Consider the following 15237-nt stretch of genomic DNA (forward strand, 5'->3'; position numbering starts at 1 on the left):
TCTGTGCTTTTCACTCTGAGATTTTATGTGGTCGTTGCTAAGATAGTGTTGTAACTTGTTATGACTTGTGCTGTAAATGTCATGAAAAAAGACTGAAAAGGAATAAAGTGTAGTTGTGCAAGTTGCACGTGCCCCATTTCTTTGGCAATTGCAGTATAGCAGAGAATCTGAGCTCAGAAAGTTTCCTTTCTCAGTAGGCTCTGAGCATTAAATTTTGCTGTCTGAGTTTGCAGCATTAATAATGCTTGATACTGAGGCAAGCAGATGTTCATCTGCCTGCAATAGCTTTGTATTTATTTCAGTATCTTACCCCTTTGCAATTCCAGGTGTCCTCACCTCTTCTCTCAGCGTGCTTGGCTGAAGGACAAACAGTGTATAACATCCATGTCCCTAACCTGTCCACATCTCTCCTCTGACTTTAAATCATGAGTAGCTCTGTCAACAAAGTAGCTTTGAAATCATTTTGTCTTACAAAATGGTGTGATCTTGCAGCATACTGGGTTCATGGTTTGAAACTTGTTTCCAGTAGCTTTAAATTGACATTTTTCCTTTTGCTTCTCAATTAATTCCAAGGAAAATAGTTCTGTCCTGGGCTCAGCTTACTGAAGAGATGAGCATTTGTAGAGTATTTTTGAAGTGCATTACATATTTTTTTTCTCTTTTTCTACAGCTTGCCCTAAAGGATCCCGTACACACTGTGTCATTGCAACAGTTTGTCTATGAGAAGCTAAAGGCACAGCAGGAATTGCTGGGAGAACAAGGCTTCCATGCGCTTATGGAGACTGTGGATACAGAAGTAGTTGCACAGCTGCAAGAATTTTTACAAGGCTTCTAAATAAAATTAAAAAAAAAACCAAACACAAGATTTTGTATGTTCAGCTTAACTTCCAAAAAACAGAAAAATACTCCAGCTATCTCTTGTATGAAAGAGCCGACTGAAAGCTGAAAATAGTTTGTGTTAAAAAAGAAAAGGTTCTTTTGTTTCTCACTGTAAGATTGATAGAATAAATGTAAGTTGGCTTCTGACTAGAGTTTGCCAAGTGTTCTGTGTGTTATTTTTCTGTATATGAAAAGATGAATTGTATAAGGAAATATGTGTAATAATATTTGTTTCCTGTTCTGTTGATGGTAAAAAAAAACAACAAACAAAAACAACCAACAACCATCAAAAAGAGCATTTGATTCCACATTGAGGAGAAGAATCTGGTTTCCGATCAGTTATTAGCCTGAGTTCTGTGCCTTATACAGAATTACTAGTGACAGCATTTTTGTGCAGCTGCTTAAGTAGGGAACTGTTTCAGCAGGAAACACTCAGTTTTTAATTGGAACTTATTAAACATTATATGCTCACATAAACCTGCCTCTGTCTAAGGTACCCAGTCTTAAAAAAAAAATAATTGAACACTGCTTTTTCCTTTCAAAAAAAAAAAAGCTGCCAAATGTGAATGCTCTCACACACTGAGAGTTCACCTGTACTGTAGGTATTTAAGCTATCAGTCTTAGTGGGAGTGGGTCCTACTTGGCACTGAGTGGCGTCCTTTTCAAAAGAGCAATGATATCCCAAATCTGTTGAGTCAGTTTTATTTTTGGAGAAGGCCCTGTAGATGTAATGAGGATATTAGGCTCAAGAAAAATGATAGAGAAATCTTGAGGATTGTCAATGATTCAGAGGCAGTGTTCTTCATTCTTGTCTCTTTCTCAACAGAGTAGTGAGGGGAAGGGGAACAAGGCCTATTTTAGTGCAGTTCTCCTATAGTGACTGACATCTTAGGTGGAGTGTCAAAATGGACAGAATGATTTCCATATATGTGAACTGTGCACAGCACATAACTGTTGAGTCCTTTGTTACCTGTGAGTTGTAAAACTGTACTGCAACTTATGATGCTTTCAAAGAGGCAAACATAAAAGTGCCAGACTTCAGGAAGATGCCACCCTTCTGGCTTAGTTTATATGAATGCTGTGGCACCTTGACAGGCTCGGGCAGCGGGCCCAGGTGGTCCTCGTCAGGTTCAATAGATGCAAGTGCAAGGTCTTGCACCTTGGTTGTGGCAACCCGTCCTGCCCCTCTGCTCTGGTAAGGTCTCACCTGGAGTACTGCATCCAGATGTGGAGTCCTCAGTACAGCAGAGACATAGACCTGTTGGGGTGCGTCCAGAGGAGGGCCACAAAAATGATCCAAGGAATGGAACACCTCTCCTGCTAGGACAGGCTGAGAGCTGGGGCTGGAAAAGAGCAGGCTACGGGGAGACCTGAGAGCAGCCTTGCAGTATCTAAAGGGGAACAACAGGAAAGAAAGGGACAGACTATTCAGCAGGGTCTGTTGTGTTGGAACAAGAAGAAATGGTTTCAACCTAAAAGAGGATAGATTTACACTGGATATAAGGAAGAAGTTTTTACAATAAGGGTGGTGAGGCACTGGCACAGGTTGCCCAGAGAAGTGGTGGATGCCCCATCCCTGGAGATGATCTAGGTCAGGTTGGAGGGGGCTCTGAGCTACCTGATCTAGCTGTGGATGTCCCTGTTCATTGCAGAGGAGTTGGGCTAGCTGACTATTAAGGGTCCCTTCCAACTCAAACAATTCTCTGATCCTATAAAGCACTACCTTTAATGTAGAGAATGATGCCCTCCTGCACTGACGTTATTGCATTTAGGAGGAATGACGTTCCTGTCACTTAGTCACTACAGCTCATGTTGTCTTGAATTTTCCTCTTTTCTCTAAGAATGACTGAAAGCTTATTTGCATGAATTAACGTTCACACAGTTAATATTTTTATTGCTAATTCCAAAGCACATTGAAACAGAATCTATTTAATAGACTTTACTGGCTCACTTTCTGTAGAGTAACTTGCCTTCAATGAGATAGCAATGCACAAATAGACTTAAAGGTGAAAATACTCACAAAATGTCTCTTTCCAGATGGACTTTCAGTGTTAAATATGAAATTGAGTAGTTACTAAAATATTACAATTTTAGGTAGCTTTACAGCTAGTTTTGCTTATTCCAGTCCCTTGGTTAATGTGTTCTACCTCAGCTTCTAGTGTTGAGGTAGAAGAAAAACTGTTGCCCATCCCAAATTTGTTGTTGCCATGAAACTAACTTTGGTGACACTGTAACATCAATAATGTTCTTATGGTTTTATCAAAGCAATGCTTCCATGACTGCATATGTGTTATATGCTGTAGAGTACCAGGTAGTGCTGGATTTAGTACCATTCCTGGCTTTTTGTTTCACAAAGTTATGTCATTCACTGAGAGACAGGAAGGAGCTTGATAAGATCTATCAAGAGGAGTGCCTCCTAACCCAGCAGTGTAATTCAGTATCATCAGCTGGTTGTTTTGTTGCTGTATGTTTATGACTTTCTCCCTGTCCTGCTACCATTTCCTCATTCAGCCGTACAAGCTCAAGGATGCAGTAAAGCAGTAAAGCTGTGAGCAGAAATATTCCTTCAGGAGAGAAGATAACTTCCATTTGATTTGTTTCAGAGAAAAAGAGACTTCGATTGTGACACTTAAATTGTATTTGTTGAGGTTCTAGTCAGTGTATAACTCTGTTCACAGTTGGAAGTTTTCATTTTTGTCACCAAATTCATTATTATGAAAGTTTTCTTTCTGTCCTGAGTTCTTTCTATCTCTCCTTCATAATGCGGAGAAGCTCTGCAGGGGCTAATGGCTCACTAATTCCAGTCAACTGTGGGCTGTACTTGCACGTAAATCTGCTCTTATCCAGTGTCTCAGTTATTTTCTTTTTCATCAGACATCTCACCAGGGTACTTACTAATTGTTACTGGGAAGTCTAAGGTCAGGTGGTCGCAATTCAAATAATTACCTACAGATGAGAGACTCAGATTGCATTAATTATTTGTTAGTTACCTGGACAACTGCAGGAATGACAGGGTAACTCTACTTCTTTCAGCATGCTTTTGTCTTTTCTATCGGGTTGCAGTGGGGAGAAGTCTGCTGTGTTTTGAGATTTTCCTTTAAAGTTCTTGTCTTCCACCTTCAGTGCTGAAGTGGACTTTGTTTGCCTGACTAAGGGAGAATTAAGCTGCTCTGACACGCTTTTTTTCCCCTAGAGATGATTAGCTGTTTAAAAGTAGAGATACCTTCATGCTTTTAAAAATCTTGCCAGAAAACCATATTCTTGTTAATATATTCATAACCATATGAGCTTTTTCCTGTACCGCTCTTTTAGAGAGAAACAGTTTTGAGAAGCTTTTTGCAGATGAAGTCTGACCATTCCCTGCTTTCAGTGGCAGAGGCACGTGGCTGCATCTGTCTGCAAAAGGTCTTTCATAACCCATTATTTCCTACTTTCTACCTGGGATCAGTGAGATTTTAGAAAAATTGCTGCAATTTGTCCGTACATTACCTGCACGTCACTTCCTCGTTCATCTTACAGGCATCAGTGTACCCAGTGTGGAGTTCTGGGTGATTCAGGACTTGAAAGGTGAAAGGGACTACAGAGCTGGTGGGATTGCACTGGTAGTGCCTATGTCACACAGATCTGCTGGGCCGTGCTAGTGCTGACACTGCGTGGCATCGCTGCACGGCATGCAGGGCGATCTCAGGTCACGCAGCACTACTTGTCACCTTTCAGCATGTTTCAGTAACATCCCTCGTGCATCTCCATGTGGTGCTCCCAGACACCTCAGGGGGAGGAAGGTGCTACCTACCTTCTCTGTCCTTGGGCAGAAGGATGGTCTGGTGTTAGGACCCTCTGCAGTGCCTGCATCAGGAGGGACCCATCAGCACTGCTGCATGCAGCTGAACCACACCTGTTCTGTTCTCTGCAGCGTTCCAGCCTCACATCACCCCATGTGGTGAAGTGCTAACAGCAGGTTTTTTTGGTGCATGTAACTAACATCAGCACAGGCGCTGTCAGGAGTGAGGGACGTACTTTTGGCTAATAACTGCATAATAACGTTGTGATTAACTTTCTGAGTAGTATTTCTGAATCAGCATTTTAATTTATTTTTGTATGTATTTGGGCAGAAGTTAAATTTGTCACTGGATGTTTTTCTTATTGGAAGATTTTACTCCAGGACTTGGACTACAAATTAAAATAACTGTCATTGTTGTACTGCTTATCTGAAAATAGTTATCAGCATAATGCAAACAAGTGTCTGCCTGCACTCAGTACCATTCCAACACTGAAACAATGGATAAACTGAGAACTACAACAAACTGAGTGAAACAAAAGCCATGAAGTAGCTTCTGAAGTTCTCCTGAGGAAGGATCTTTGCTCCTGCTGCCTTTTCAGCTTTGTTTTTTAAAGAAAAGGTTAAAATGAGGTGTTTGTTTTTCTTTCTATAGCATAATTGAACTCCTGAGGTTTACAGATTTTATCACTTTACCTTTCAGAAGAGGCAGTAGCTGTGATGCTGAAGACATGCCTCTTCTGTCTGATAAGAGCTCAGTGTCTGTGTGTGATGGGATGCAGGGGGAGGGGTGCAAGGTATGTGGAGATGCTGCAAAGCTCCACGTGGTCCCAGGCATTTGAGAAAACTCTCTTTGGTGTGAGGTGGGTGAAGTAATGCTCTCCGACTGGCAGGATGCGACTGGAAGAATTTGCAGAAGGAAGCCTGGCTCCAGCAGCACTCTCTGGAGACAGCAGAGGAGGAAAGTAGGGCTATGTCTTGCTGGGTTGTTGAAGTTTCTCTGCAGATGCATTATTCAGGCTACAAAGGAAAGGATGTCAGAGTGCTGAGATGTTTTCCTTCCTGCTTCAAAGTCATCTTGTCTGCCTTCCAAGGGTTGGAGCACAATTTTTGTTTTAAAATGGATAGCCTCATAGTGTCATCTCCTTAACAAAACTGTTGATTAAAACTCTTTTTTCTTCTTTTCGGTCCCCACAGGTATCTTCTCTCAGGACCAGGAATGGTGATCGAGGTCCTAACTGGAGGCACAGCTCCTAACAGCGATCCATACTAGATGGGTTCATTTCTTTGGTGGCTCAGTAATGAAAAAATTACTTCTATAGACCATATCACAGACAAGCTACCAGATCTACAGTAAACAACATTCAGTAACTTTTACTATACGTTATGGTTTTTCATTTTAGCATAGTTCCAAACTCTTCTGATTCTCTTAAATTACAGACCATGGTATTCTTTGAACAACTACACATGCTGTATCTTCACTTATCAAATGCAGCACCTTTGCAATTAAGGCATGCATTTTGAAGGCTTTACAAATGCATTTGCTTGTCTTGCTTAAGTGCTGCTGCTTCAAAAAATAAATGATTAATTACTAATTTTAAAATGCTCATGATTGCCATCTTTCTGCTAGCTGTGATTAATAATGATGACTAATAATGAGATAATCGAATCTGAATGGTTCTGTAGAAACTTTTCGTAAGGAATGATAGTTTTTCATTTTATATTTTGCCCAGATGAAAACAAAATTGAGCTTACCCCCTTTAAAAAATTATTGGGGGATCACATGTTTGAAGTCACTGTGTTCTCTACATTCTACACTTGTTAGGCTAAACACATACTTCTGCCTTCACTATTGCTTACATTATTACATACTACTTAGATATTGATCATGAAGGAATTTCAGATTTACACAAAGTGATTTACATCGGTTTTCAAAGAGGGCACTAAAATAATTGTAAAGGAGCAAAAATGAATTTGCTGCTAATGAGGCAATTCTGCCACCAACATGCAGGTGTAACTAAAGTATGGCTTTTAAAATAACACTTCACGGCAAGGGATGTTTCATGCCAGAAGTCAGCAGTGGCTGTCAGCTGGTGGCAAAATTGTCCCCTGGGCTGGAGCAGTGCAAGTAATTGGCTTTTTCACTTTCTTTGTGAAGAAATGAAAAAACTATGGCTTTGGGAAAAAAAAAAAAAAAAAAGAATATATGCATATATATATTAGGTGACCCAAGATTTAATGCTGTATTTCTTTTTCAGATTTCTTAACTAGCTTTTAATAAAATGGCAGCATCTTTTGAAATAAATCTGTCACTTTTGAGCATGTCAAAAATCCAGAAGATTTAAAATAAATATTCTTAGGTGAAGAAATTTGCTGAACCCGCATGTTTTCTCACTAACTAAAACTCGTTTTCAGTTTCTGCATTTCATTAACCTCCAGAAGCTTACTCAATTCTATTATGGAATTTCGTATCAGTATAACTCTTCAGAGGTGGCAACACATCAGTATTTGAAACAACAGCAAAAATAAGTATGATTGTGTCTTGTCATCACTTTCTTTGGTGATTTTTAACTGCTTCCTAGCAAGAAAGATCATTGAAGCAGCGTTCTGAAATAGAGAGAAGATGGTTAAATGATGTGATTGAACTGAAAGTTGATTTTTTCCAGTATTTGTGCTATCAATGTCTTTGATGTTACTTTGGGAGAATAATGGAATGTGTGTTGTTTGGTGTTTGTGCTTTAAGCTAAGAATGTGTTTCCCCATTTATTCAGGAAAAACAGCCGAAACAACCATACTCTGTAGACAAGTGTGATACCAGCTTAAGAAATACGCAATTTCTGATAAGCAAATTCTCAGAGTGTCCAAATCTGTAGAATGATAATAACAGCTATTTTGCTGCATGGCCATGCTTCAGAAGCACGAGTCATTTCTGAAGTAGTCCCTGAAGTATATGAAACCGAATATTCTTCTAGTTGGGGTACCCTCTTTATTCCAACTGTTACCTGATTTTTTGGTTAAATGAAATCTGACAGTGTATCTTCCAGGTGTTTTTTGCAGGTTGCCAAAGAAAACTGGAAATCCACATATAACAGGAATGTGACATTTTGTACATGTATGTAGAACTTGCGACCTTACAGAGGAAACAGGGACCCCCAAAATATCACCTTCACTGTGATGACGTTCCCACTTATCTTTAAACATCAAACAGATTGTGGAAGGAGGCATTCACGAATAAGCGGTACATTCACTAGAGTTTATTATTATTAAAATATCTTGGTCTCATCTGACTCATGAAATGCTCTGCTATTCATTTTCTCACTTCTTGCACAGAGGGAACGATATCTTTTTTATATGTATAACAAATACATGGCAGTTCACTAGCACTCATATTTTTCAGTTTTTTAATATATAAATGAATACCTTGAGTATAAGGCCCTGAGCACTGCAGTCAAGGACAAGAAGATGAATTGATCCAATAGGCCTAGGTGTAGGAAGCAGTAAGAACCCTGTGTTGTCTTACTTATTTTTGATGCTTCCTACCCATTTTATTCAATGTTACTGTAATGCACAGTGTATCAATAGTTCCTGGATCCCAGGAGACCTCTTCTGGCTTTTTGTTCCTAGCCTTGCTCAGTTATTGAAGCATTTTGTTGTACTGTCTTCCTTTTGAAATCAACTTGCAACCCTACAAACAGAATTGTTCTGCTCTGCAGCAGTTCTCTTAAATTTTGTTGATGGTGAGGAAGTGTTGATGAAGAGTTAATTGGCAAAAAATGCCACTGAAATAGGAACTGCAAGCTATGTAATTGAGCAGGGTGTTCTAGCAGTACAAAGGCAGATGAAGCTGGGAAAGTGTAATGAGCCTTGCAAGAGTTGTCCAGAGTCAGCCCTCATGTATGGCTGGTTAAAAGGAGGCCCAGCTACCAAGTGCAGGAAAAAGAGTTTGAACAAGGTCACTGAATTATGGATAAAAAGAGCTTTTACACAATTGGTTTTTGTCGCAAGGGATGTGTAGAGACCACCAAACACACTCCTCCTTCTCAAGTGAGGTCAGCTACATCAGATTGTGCAGGACCATGACCAGCTGAATTAGTCTGTTTTCACTGATGGAGACTCCACAATCCCTCTGGGCAACATGTTTGACTGCCCTCACAGTGAAAAAGTATTTCCTAAGGTTCAGGTGGAATTTCATGGGTTTAGGTTTGTGCGCATTGCCTTCTGCCCTGTCAGTGGACACCACTGAGAAGAGTCTGGTCCTTCTTATTTATTCCCTCTCACTGGACACTTACACACTTGCAAAAGACTCCCAGTTCTATTCAAATCAAAAGGTTCTTATTGTTGAGAGGTTTAGGGGGAAAAATACAGTGTAAATAAAGGACTAGAAAGTCCTCCCTCTAAGGAAGGCAATATGAGTGAAACTCTGTGGAGGAAGGACTTGATCTTCTTACTGCTTGTTCTGGAAAAGAAACAAGAGCATTCCCGGGGTTGAACAGAGAACTTCTGAGATTTAGGGTCCAAGGGCTGGACCCAAACTAAAAAGAGTGTAAGGATTCCCACAAGCTATAGGAGCGTTGCAAAAAATCTCTAATGAGGAAGTACAGATATCCGAACCTTATTAAATACAGTATTTCAGGAGCATGAGCAAGAAGAGGAAAGGTTCTCTTCATAAGATGCACAGATCTATTTGTTTTATTGTAAACGGAAAAGTTCTGATTTGGTGAAAGGAAGAATGGACATAGAAGAGTTTTTGCCTGGAGGCTTTTGCCTGGTGGATTGCATCATTGCAGCAAGTTAATTTTGTGATTTGATCAAAAAAGACTAGATTTGTTCACAAGGTCTGAGTTGAGGTTGAACGATGAAAGATAGGATCATTTTGACTTGTTTTCAAAAGTTACCTTGCTTGGAGACAGGTGAACCTTGGAACTTTTCCTGTTTGAAGGCTCAGTCCATCGATTGAAGCACTTCATTGACCATCTCATATGCACACAGCCATGTGCACGCTTGTGTTGCAACTGACACAAAGCCAGCGGTGCTGGCTCTGATTGTTTGTAAAACTCTATAGAATGTATTAACCACAATTTGAGATGGAGTTATTGATAATTTTTTTCATTACAGTATGAGAAATCCAGTGGATCTCAGTCTCTGGAGTTCAAGGTCTTTGTTTTAATATGTAGGGATGTGTGGGTTTAACTCCGAAGACACACTGAAATATGTAGTACCTTATTATCCACAGGTGCTTGAGTAAAATAACCTTAAAATAATTTGCAATTTATGTGAAATGTGTTTGTAAACAGTAAAATAATGCCACAAGACAGATTTAGAAGCTGTTGTTATTCTGTTCTGTCCCTTTCTCATTACTTCAATGCAACATTAAAGTTTTACAGAACAATTAAACCTAGCAGAGCATATCAGAGGCTGTTCTATTTTTGTATTTTTTGAACCTCTTTTATCAATTATTGTTATAAAGAATTCCATAATGTTGCTCCTGGTTGAAAACTGTGTTAGAATGGCATTTCCCTATTTAGGAAATTGAAAAAGAGAAATACGTGCCTGGTTGCTTTGGTGTTGTTTTTTTTTGTTGTTGTTGCTGTTGTTTGTTTGTTTCTTGTTTGTTTGGCTACTTATAACACCTATTTGTCAGGCCATTACTAAAAAGCTTTATTGCAATTACAGATATATAGAATAAGCAAATTAGCCAAAAACTACAACTAGATAAACATCAATGGCATTAGAGAGCCTTGTTCCTTCAAGATCTTGTGAGTTTGATAGGCAGGTAGTTGGAAATTGAGGTGGAAATTTTCTCAGGCTTTCAGAAATGTCCCATATTTCCTTTTATTTGCAGTATGGAGTGATTGCAGATGCACCTTTTCATTTGCTGTATTTTTAAATCAGTTCTCTGGTCTGGAGATTGAAATGGTAGCATGGACCTCCCTCCTGCATCACTCCTGCAGGTTAATTTTATCCAAATTGCACATTACAGCCTGTGACTCTCAGCAGTCTGGACGTGACCTGTTTATGTTCTGTGCTGTGTGGTTTCACTGCATGGCTCAGAATGGGACAGTCTGAACTGCTTGCTTCCAAAAGGCAAATGCAGTAGTCAGAGGATGCCCTCAGAAAGAGTTCAAGAGAAATAGACTGCCCTAGGGAGGGAGAGGGTAGAACAAGTGAGCTATGGGGTAGAGACTGGGAAAGACAAAGAAAGAAGAAAACGATGATAGCTGACATGAAGACAAAGCTAAGAAATGAATGGTGGTGAGCTATGAAAATGATAAATACAAAAGGATGTAAAACAGGAAAAACAGGAGTGCTTGAAGCCCTGTTCACACCATAGCAATCAAAACCATGACATATCTCATGCTGCTAGGAGTGCATTGAGAGGTCTTAAGAGAGGAACGGAGAAGTAAAATTTAAAGGTAGAACATGTCCTGCTCTGACAAATACTATCTATATTTTTTTGATTGGGTGATTCTGTGTGGAGCACAGAACTCAATGATCCTTAAGGTCCTTTCTAACTTGGGATTTTCTATGATTCTGTGATTCTATATGAAGTTACCACTTGGCACACTATTTGCATATGATGACCACCTATTTTAAATAGGAATTATGCTGTATTTGCTTAGACCACTATTAACTCACAATGAAGATTCACAGGACTCCGGGGCTTCAGAGCTTGACATATCAGTGGTAAGTGAGTTACAGTAACACAAACGCTTCTGGTCATTTCCACATGCCTCAGATAGGGGTGTCAAGTATTACCACTGAAAAACCTGGCTTTGAATCATGGATATGATCCTGTGGCATCAGCTGCCAGTCTACCAAACTCTAAATCCACTCAGAGTTACTTTAACACCTCTTTGTGTAGAAGTGATATAATCTGCAGTCTATATCATTTCCGCTTGCCCACGGTTATAGCTACATTTCAAAAAGTCAGCAAAAACTCACAGTAATAAAAGAAAGTTCTTTCTGTGTGCAAGTTCCTCGCTAAATACAAGTTCTCACTCATCTTCATTCTGCAGAAAATTGAGATAAAATAACACAAGCTGTGAGCCCATGAATAGTACAGATTATAATCAGAGTTCTTCCCCCTCTATCTGGAGGTACAATTTAGAGTGAAATGGCTATGCCACAATAATAAACTAACACTGTCACTGTAATAAATTGCTAGCAACTGTGACTAAGGTAACTGATGCATCATCCAGGGCACCCCCTCCTCCCATCTGTTCCTTGTCATGGGAAATGACAAAACATAGCTTGGGAATAGCTCAATTATTTGTGCTTAGAGTAAGGGATGGAAAGATTTTTTTCTTTCTCTTCGGTTGTTTAGGGACAGATAAAACAGAATAATTTTACAGTTTACTGCATTGATATTACCAGTTCTAGAGAGTCTAGTGAGTATCAGGCTTTGGGGCACTGAGTGGGTGCTGCCCCGCGTCAATCCTGCAGAGCTGGTTCATGTCCTGTGCTGGAGGACTTGGGCTCTGGGGCTCGTCTGCCTTCACGTCCATACTGGACATTGTCTGCTGCTTTGTGGGTAATGGGCTTTGTGGGAGCCAGCTCAGCCTGGCAAAACCAGCACTGAGTCCTGTGTAGTAAAAGTTCTGCAGCACAGCTGGGTTTGCTACAGATGTTCTTGCACTGTGCTTGTATCTGGTAATTTCAAGCCAAGGAAAGTGGCCAAAATCCCAAAATGACTGAGGTTGGCAGGGACCACTGGGTCCATCTGACCCAACCCTGCTCAGGCAGAGACACCCTGAGCAGAGTGCCCAGGCCCAGGTCCAGAAACATTGCGTCTGGGTGGGTCTGCACAGCATCAGAGTGGGTCAAATAAGGCCTGCCCCTCATTGTACTGAAGCAGCATTAATGCTTATCATCTGCCAAAGTTAGCCTGAATTTATTAGCTATGCTTGAATTGCTTCATGTCTAAGTAAGCACTAAGAAACAAACACTCTTGAACTGACCAACAGCACAGCAATTTGAGTGTTTCTATACCTGCTACTTTCTTAATCCACAGCATGGTTATTATAATTTGCAAGTGCAAACTGTGTCTCACCAAAGCTAAAGCCCAGTTAAAAATATAGTGCTGGGTTTGGTATGTACTTATAGAGCTGCCAAGGAAATGGATCTAGACAACATAAATGCTTGAAGAATACACAAAAAATACTTTTATATGTGGCCCCTTCACCCAATTTTCTGCAAATACGAGTAGTGGAAATAAACTCTGCTGAGACTTTGAAGTCTATCTCCCTGCCATGACTGTGTCAGTGACAAGGTGCATGAAGAGCAAGAATGGCTCTGCTCCTGAAACAAGAGGCTCTTACTGGAGCAGCAGAGGCAACAAAATCAGTGGATTGGGTGAACAGAGGAAGAATGAGGAAACTGCTTCCTGTTCACTCCTGTGGGCCCGATGTGGAGCTCGGGCTATACTGTACGTATGAGACTGCTGTTCACATGGGCATGCTCTGGCCATTTTGCCATCACTTCTGCCTTCAAGATAGGCAGATGCTGGGCATTGCAGGCTCCTGCTAGGGCTCCTGGCATCTTGTGATACACTCTCAGTGCCGTGCAGAGGCAGTGGTTAAGGCATTGCAGACCAATACTGCTCTTGTTAATATCATTTTTTGCTCCATATTCTCCTTGTCCCTGATTACTGCTCCTTGGTGTAGGACACTGTGTTCCACTGTGTCATTCTTCACAAGTAGTGATTGTTACTGCTGAAATAGCCTAGCTAGCACTGTAAGACTCTTCTGCGTGAAAAGTAAAATCCAAAAAATTTATGCTTATTCTAGAGTTATTATATGATCCACTAAAAATACCAGGAGTATCAAGGCAAATTCCTCAGCTGGTTGTATTGCTATGACTTGTAGAAGACTGTGGCATCTGAGTTTTTTCTGGGTTGAAATGTGGCATGTATATTAGCCCCAGGTTTAGCTAGTTGCTGTAAAATTTGCCAAAAGAAAATGTCTGCATATTGTCACTGTGCAGCAGCAGAGCCTCAGCTGAGCAAAGCTTCCAATTTAGGGCTCTGAGAAAAGGAAGGACAAAAGCATTATAAATGGGATAATGACTATATCTAATAGCAATGCATGGAAGGAGGAAGAATAATCTTGTACAATTACTTTTAACAGATGATAGTGAGTCCTAACAGCATGATGCTGTTTTCTGTCCCTGTAAGAGATGAATGGGAAGCCAGAACTAATAACTTTCTTCTGGGGTGAAATGTTCCCAAATACAGAATGACAATTATACCTGAGAGTTTGTTGCTTTTGATGTGCAGGGGGGAGGAAAGGGGATAAATTGGATGGACTTGCTTACATTAGCAGCCTTTACCAGAGCTCTTTTTTCAAGTCTACAGCTGAATATAGGCAATGCCATTAACCCCAGGTACTGCCAATCCATCATATTACGTGTTCCATTACACCACTGCTGCGGTGCTTCTGTAACAATACAGAACCTGCTAGCAGTTCTGCTAATTAAACAACCAGCACCAGGAACAGCAATGCAGAAACTTATACCTCCTTGCCTCCAAAACTGTTGGAGGACAGGTTGCTCGGCAGCACGTAGCTACTGATTTACTAATGATTTACGATGTAATCTTAGATGAAAGGGGCAAGTTATACTTGCATGGAATGTGGTGTTTCTAGTAGAGTTCTGTACTTAACAACATGTACTGTACACAAAATTAGCCTGGATAACAGTATTGTTCTCTTATATGCTTGGTCGCATAGACCCTGTATCCCTGGGAGCATGTATGCTATATAAGATGGTGTGTTGCTACAATAAAATCGGACGCATCTCATATTGAGTTGATCGTGCGTTCCCCACGCAAGTACCGGTAGGGCAACCTTTTTGGGGAAACTTGGGGCGCTCCCCAACACAAAACACTGTTTCATAAAATAGTAACATTTTCATCTGTGGGAAAAGTCTCTGATGGCAAATTGTCTCTAGACAACAGTTGTATTATTTATGAGCAACAAAGCAACTGCTTTTCCTGAGAATAAATTTTTGAAAGAATAGTAGTATGCAGCCTACATATAAATAGGGTTCTTGACCTCTACACAGAAGGTCAGGTACACTATTGCAGAGCGTCCAAAGGAGGACTACGATGGTGGAGAAGGGTCTAGAGGGCAAGGTGTATGGGGAGCGGCTGCGGCCCCTGGGTCTACTCAGCCCAGAGCAGAGGAGCTGAGGGGAGGCCTCATGGCGGCTGCAGCTCCTCACAGGGAGCGGAGGGGCAGCGCTGAGCTCTGCTCTCTGTGACAGCGACAGGGCCCGAGGGAACGGCATGGAGCTGTGTCAGGGGAGGGCAGGTGGGGGTTAGGAACAGGGTCTGCACCAGAAGGTGGTGGGCACTAGAACAGGGTCCCCAGGGCACTGATCATGACCCTAGATGCTGGAGTTCCAGGAGCATTTGGACAATGTTCTATGGTTCTATGTTCTCAGACACAAGGTTTGAATTTTGGGTGATGCTGTGTTGGGCCAGGAGTCCGACTTTGTGATCCTTGTGGGACCCTTCCAACTCAGGACATTCTGTGATATTAATTGCTCTAACTATACAGAATTTATAAGATGTTTTTTGAAGC

General features: G+C 40.9%; 1 protein-coding gene and 1 long non-coding RNA gene across 7 annotated transcripts in view; both read left to right on the forward strand.

Moving 5' to 3' along the window:
• Positions 1 to 1031, forward strand: part of IPO11 (importin 11) — a 76453-nt gene extending 75422 nt beyond the window's left edge. For all 5 annotated transcript variants that reach the window (XM_021380378.1, XM_021380377.1, XM_021380380.1 and 2 more), the window contains one exon: positions 671 to 1031. In XM_021380378.1, the coding sequence (XP_021236053.1) occupies positions 671 to 835 (165 nt within the window). In that variant the 3' untranslated portion in view covers positions 836 to 1031. The remainder of the gene's footprint in view (positions 1 to 670) is intronic.
• LOC110390312 lies at positions 5188 to 6249 on the forward strand. 2 transcript variants are annotated; one of them, XR_002433688.1, is made up of 2 exons: positions 5188 to 5290; positions 5855 to 6249. It is a non-coding gene; the product is annotated as an uncharacterized LOC110390312 (long non-coding RNA). The 2 variants fall into 2 exon arrangements; XR_002433689.1 differs by lacking the exon at positions 5188 to 5290 and adding an exon at positions 5504 to 5752.

This window comes from Numida meleagris, chromosome Z (genome assembly GCF_002078875.1).
Source record: "Numida meleagris isolate 19003 breed g44 Domestic line chromosome Z, NumMel1.0, whole genome shotgun sequence".
Taxonomy (NCBI): domain Eukaryota; kingdom Metazoa; phylum Chordata; class Aves; order Galliformes; family Numididae; genus Numida; species Numida meleagris.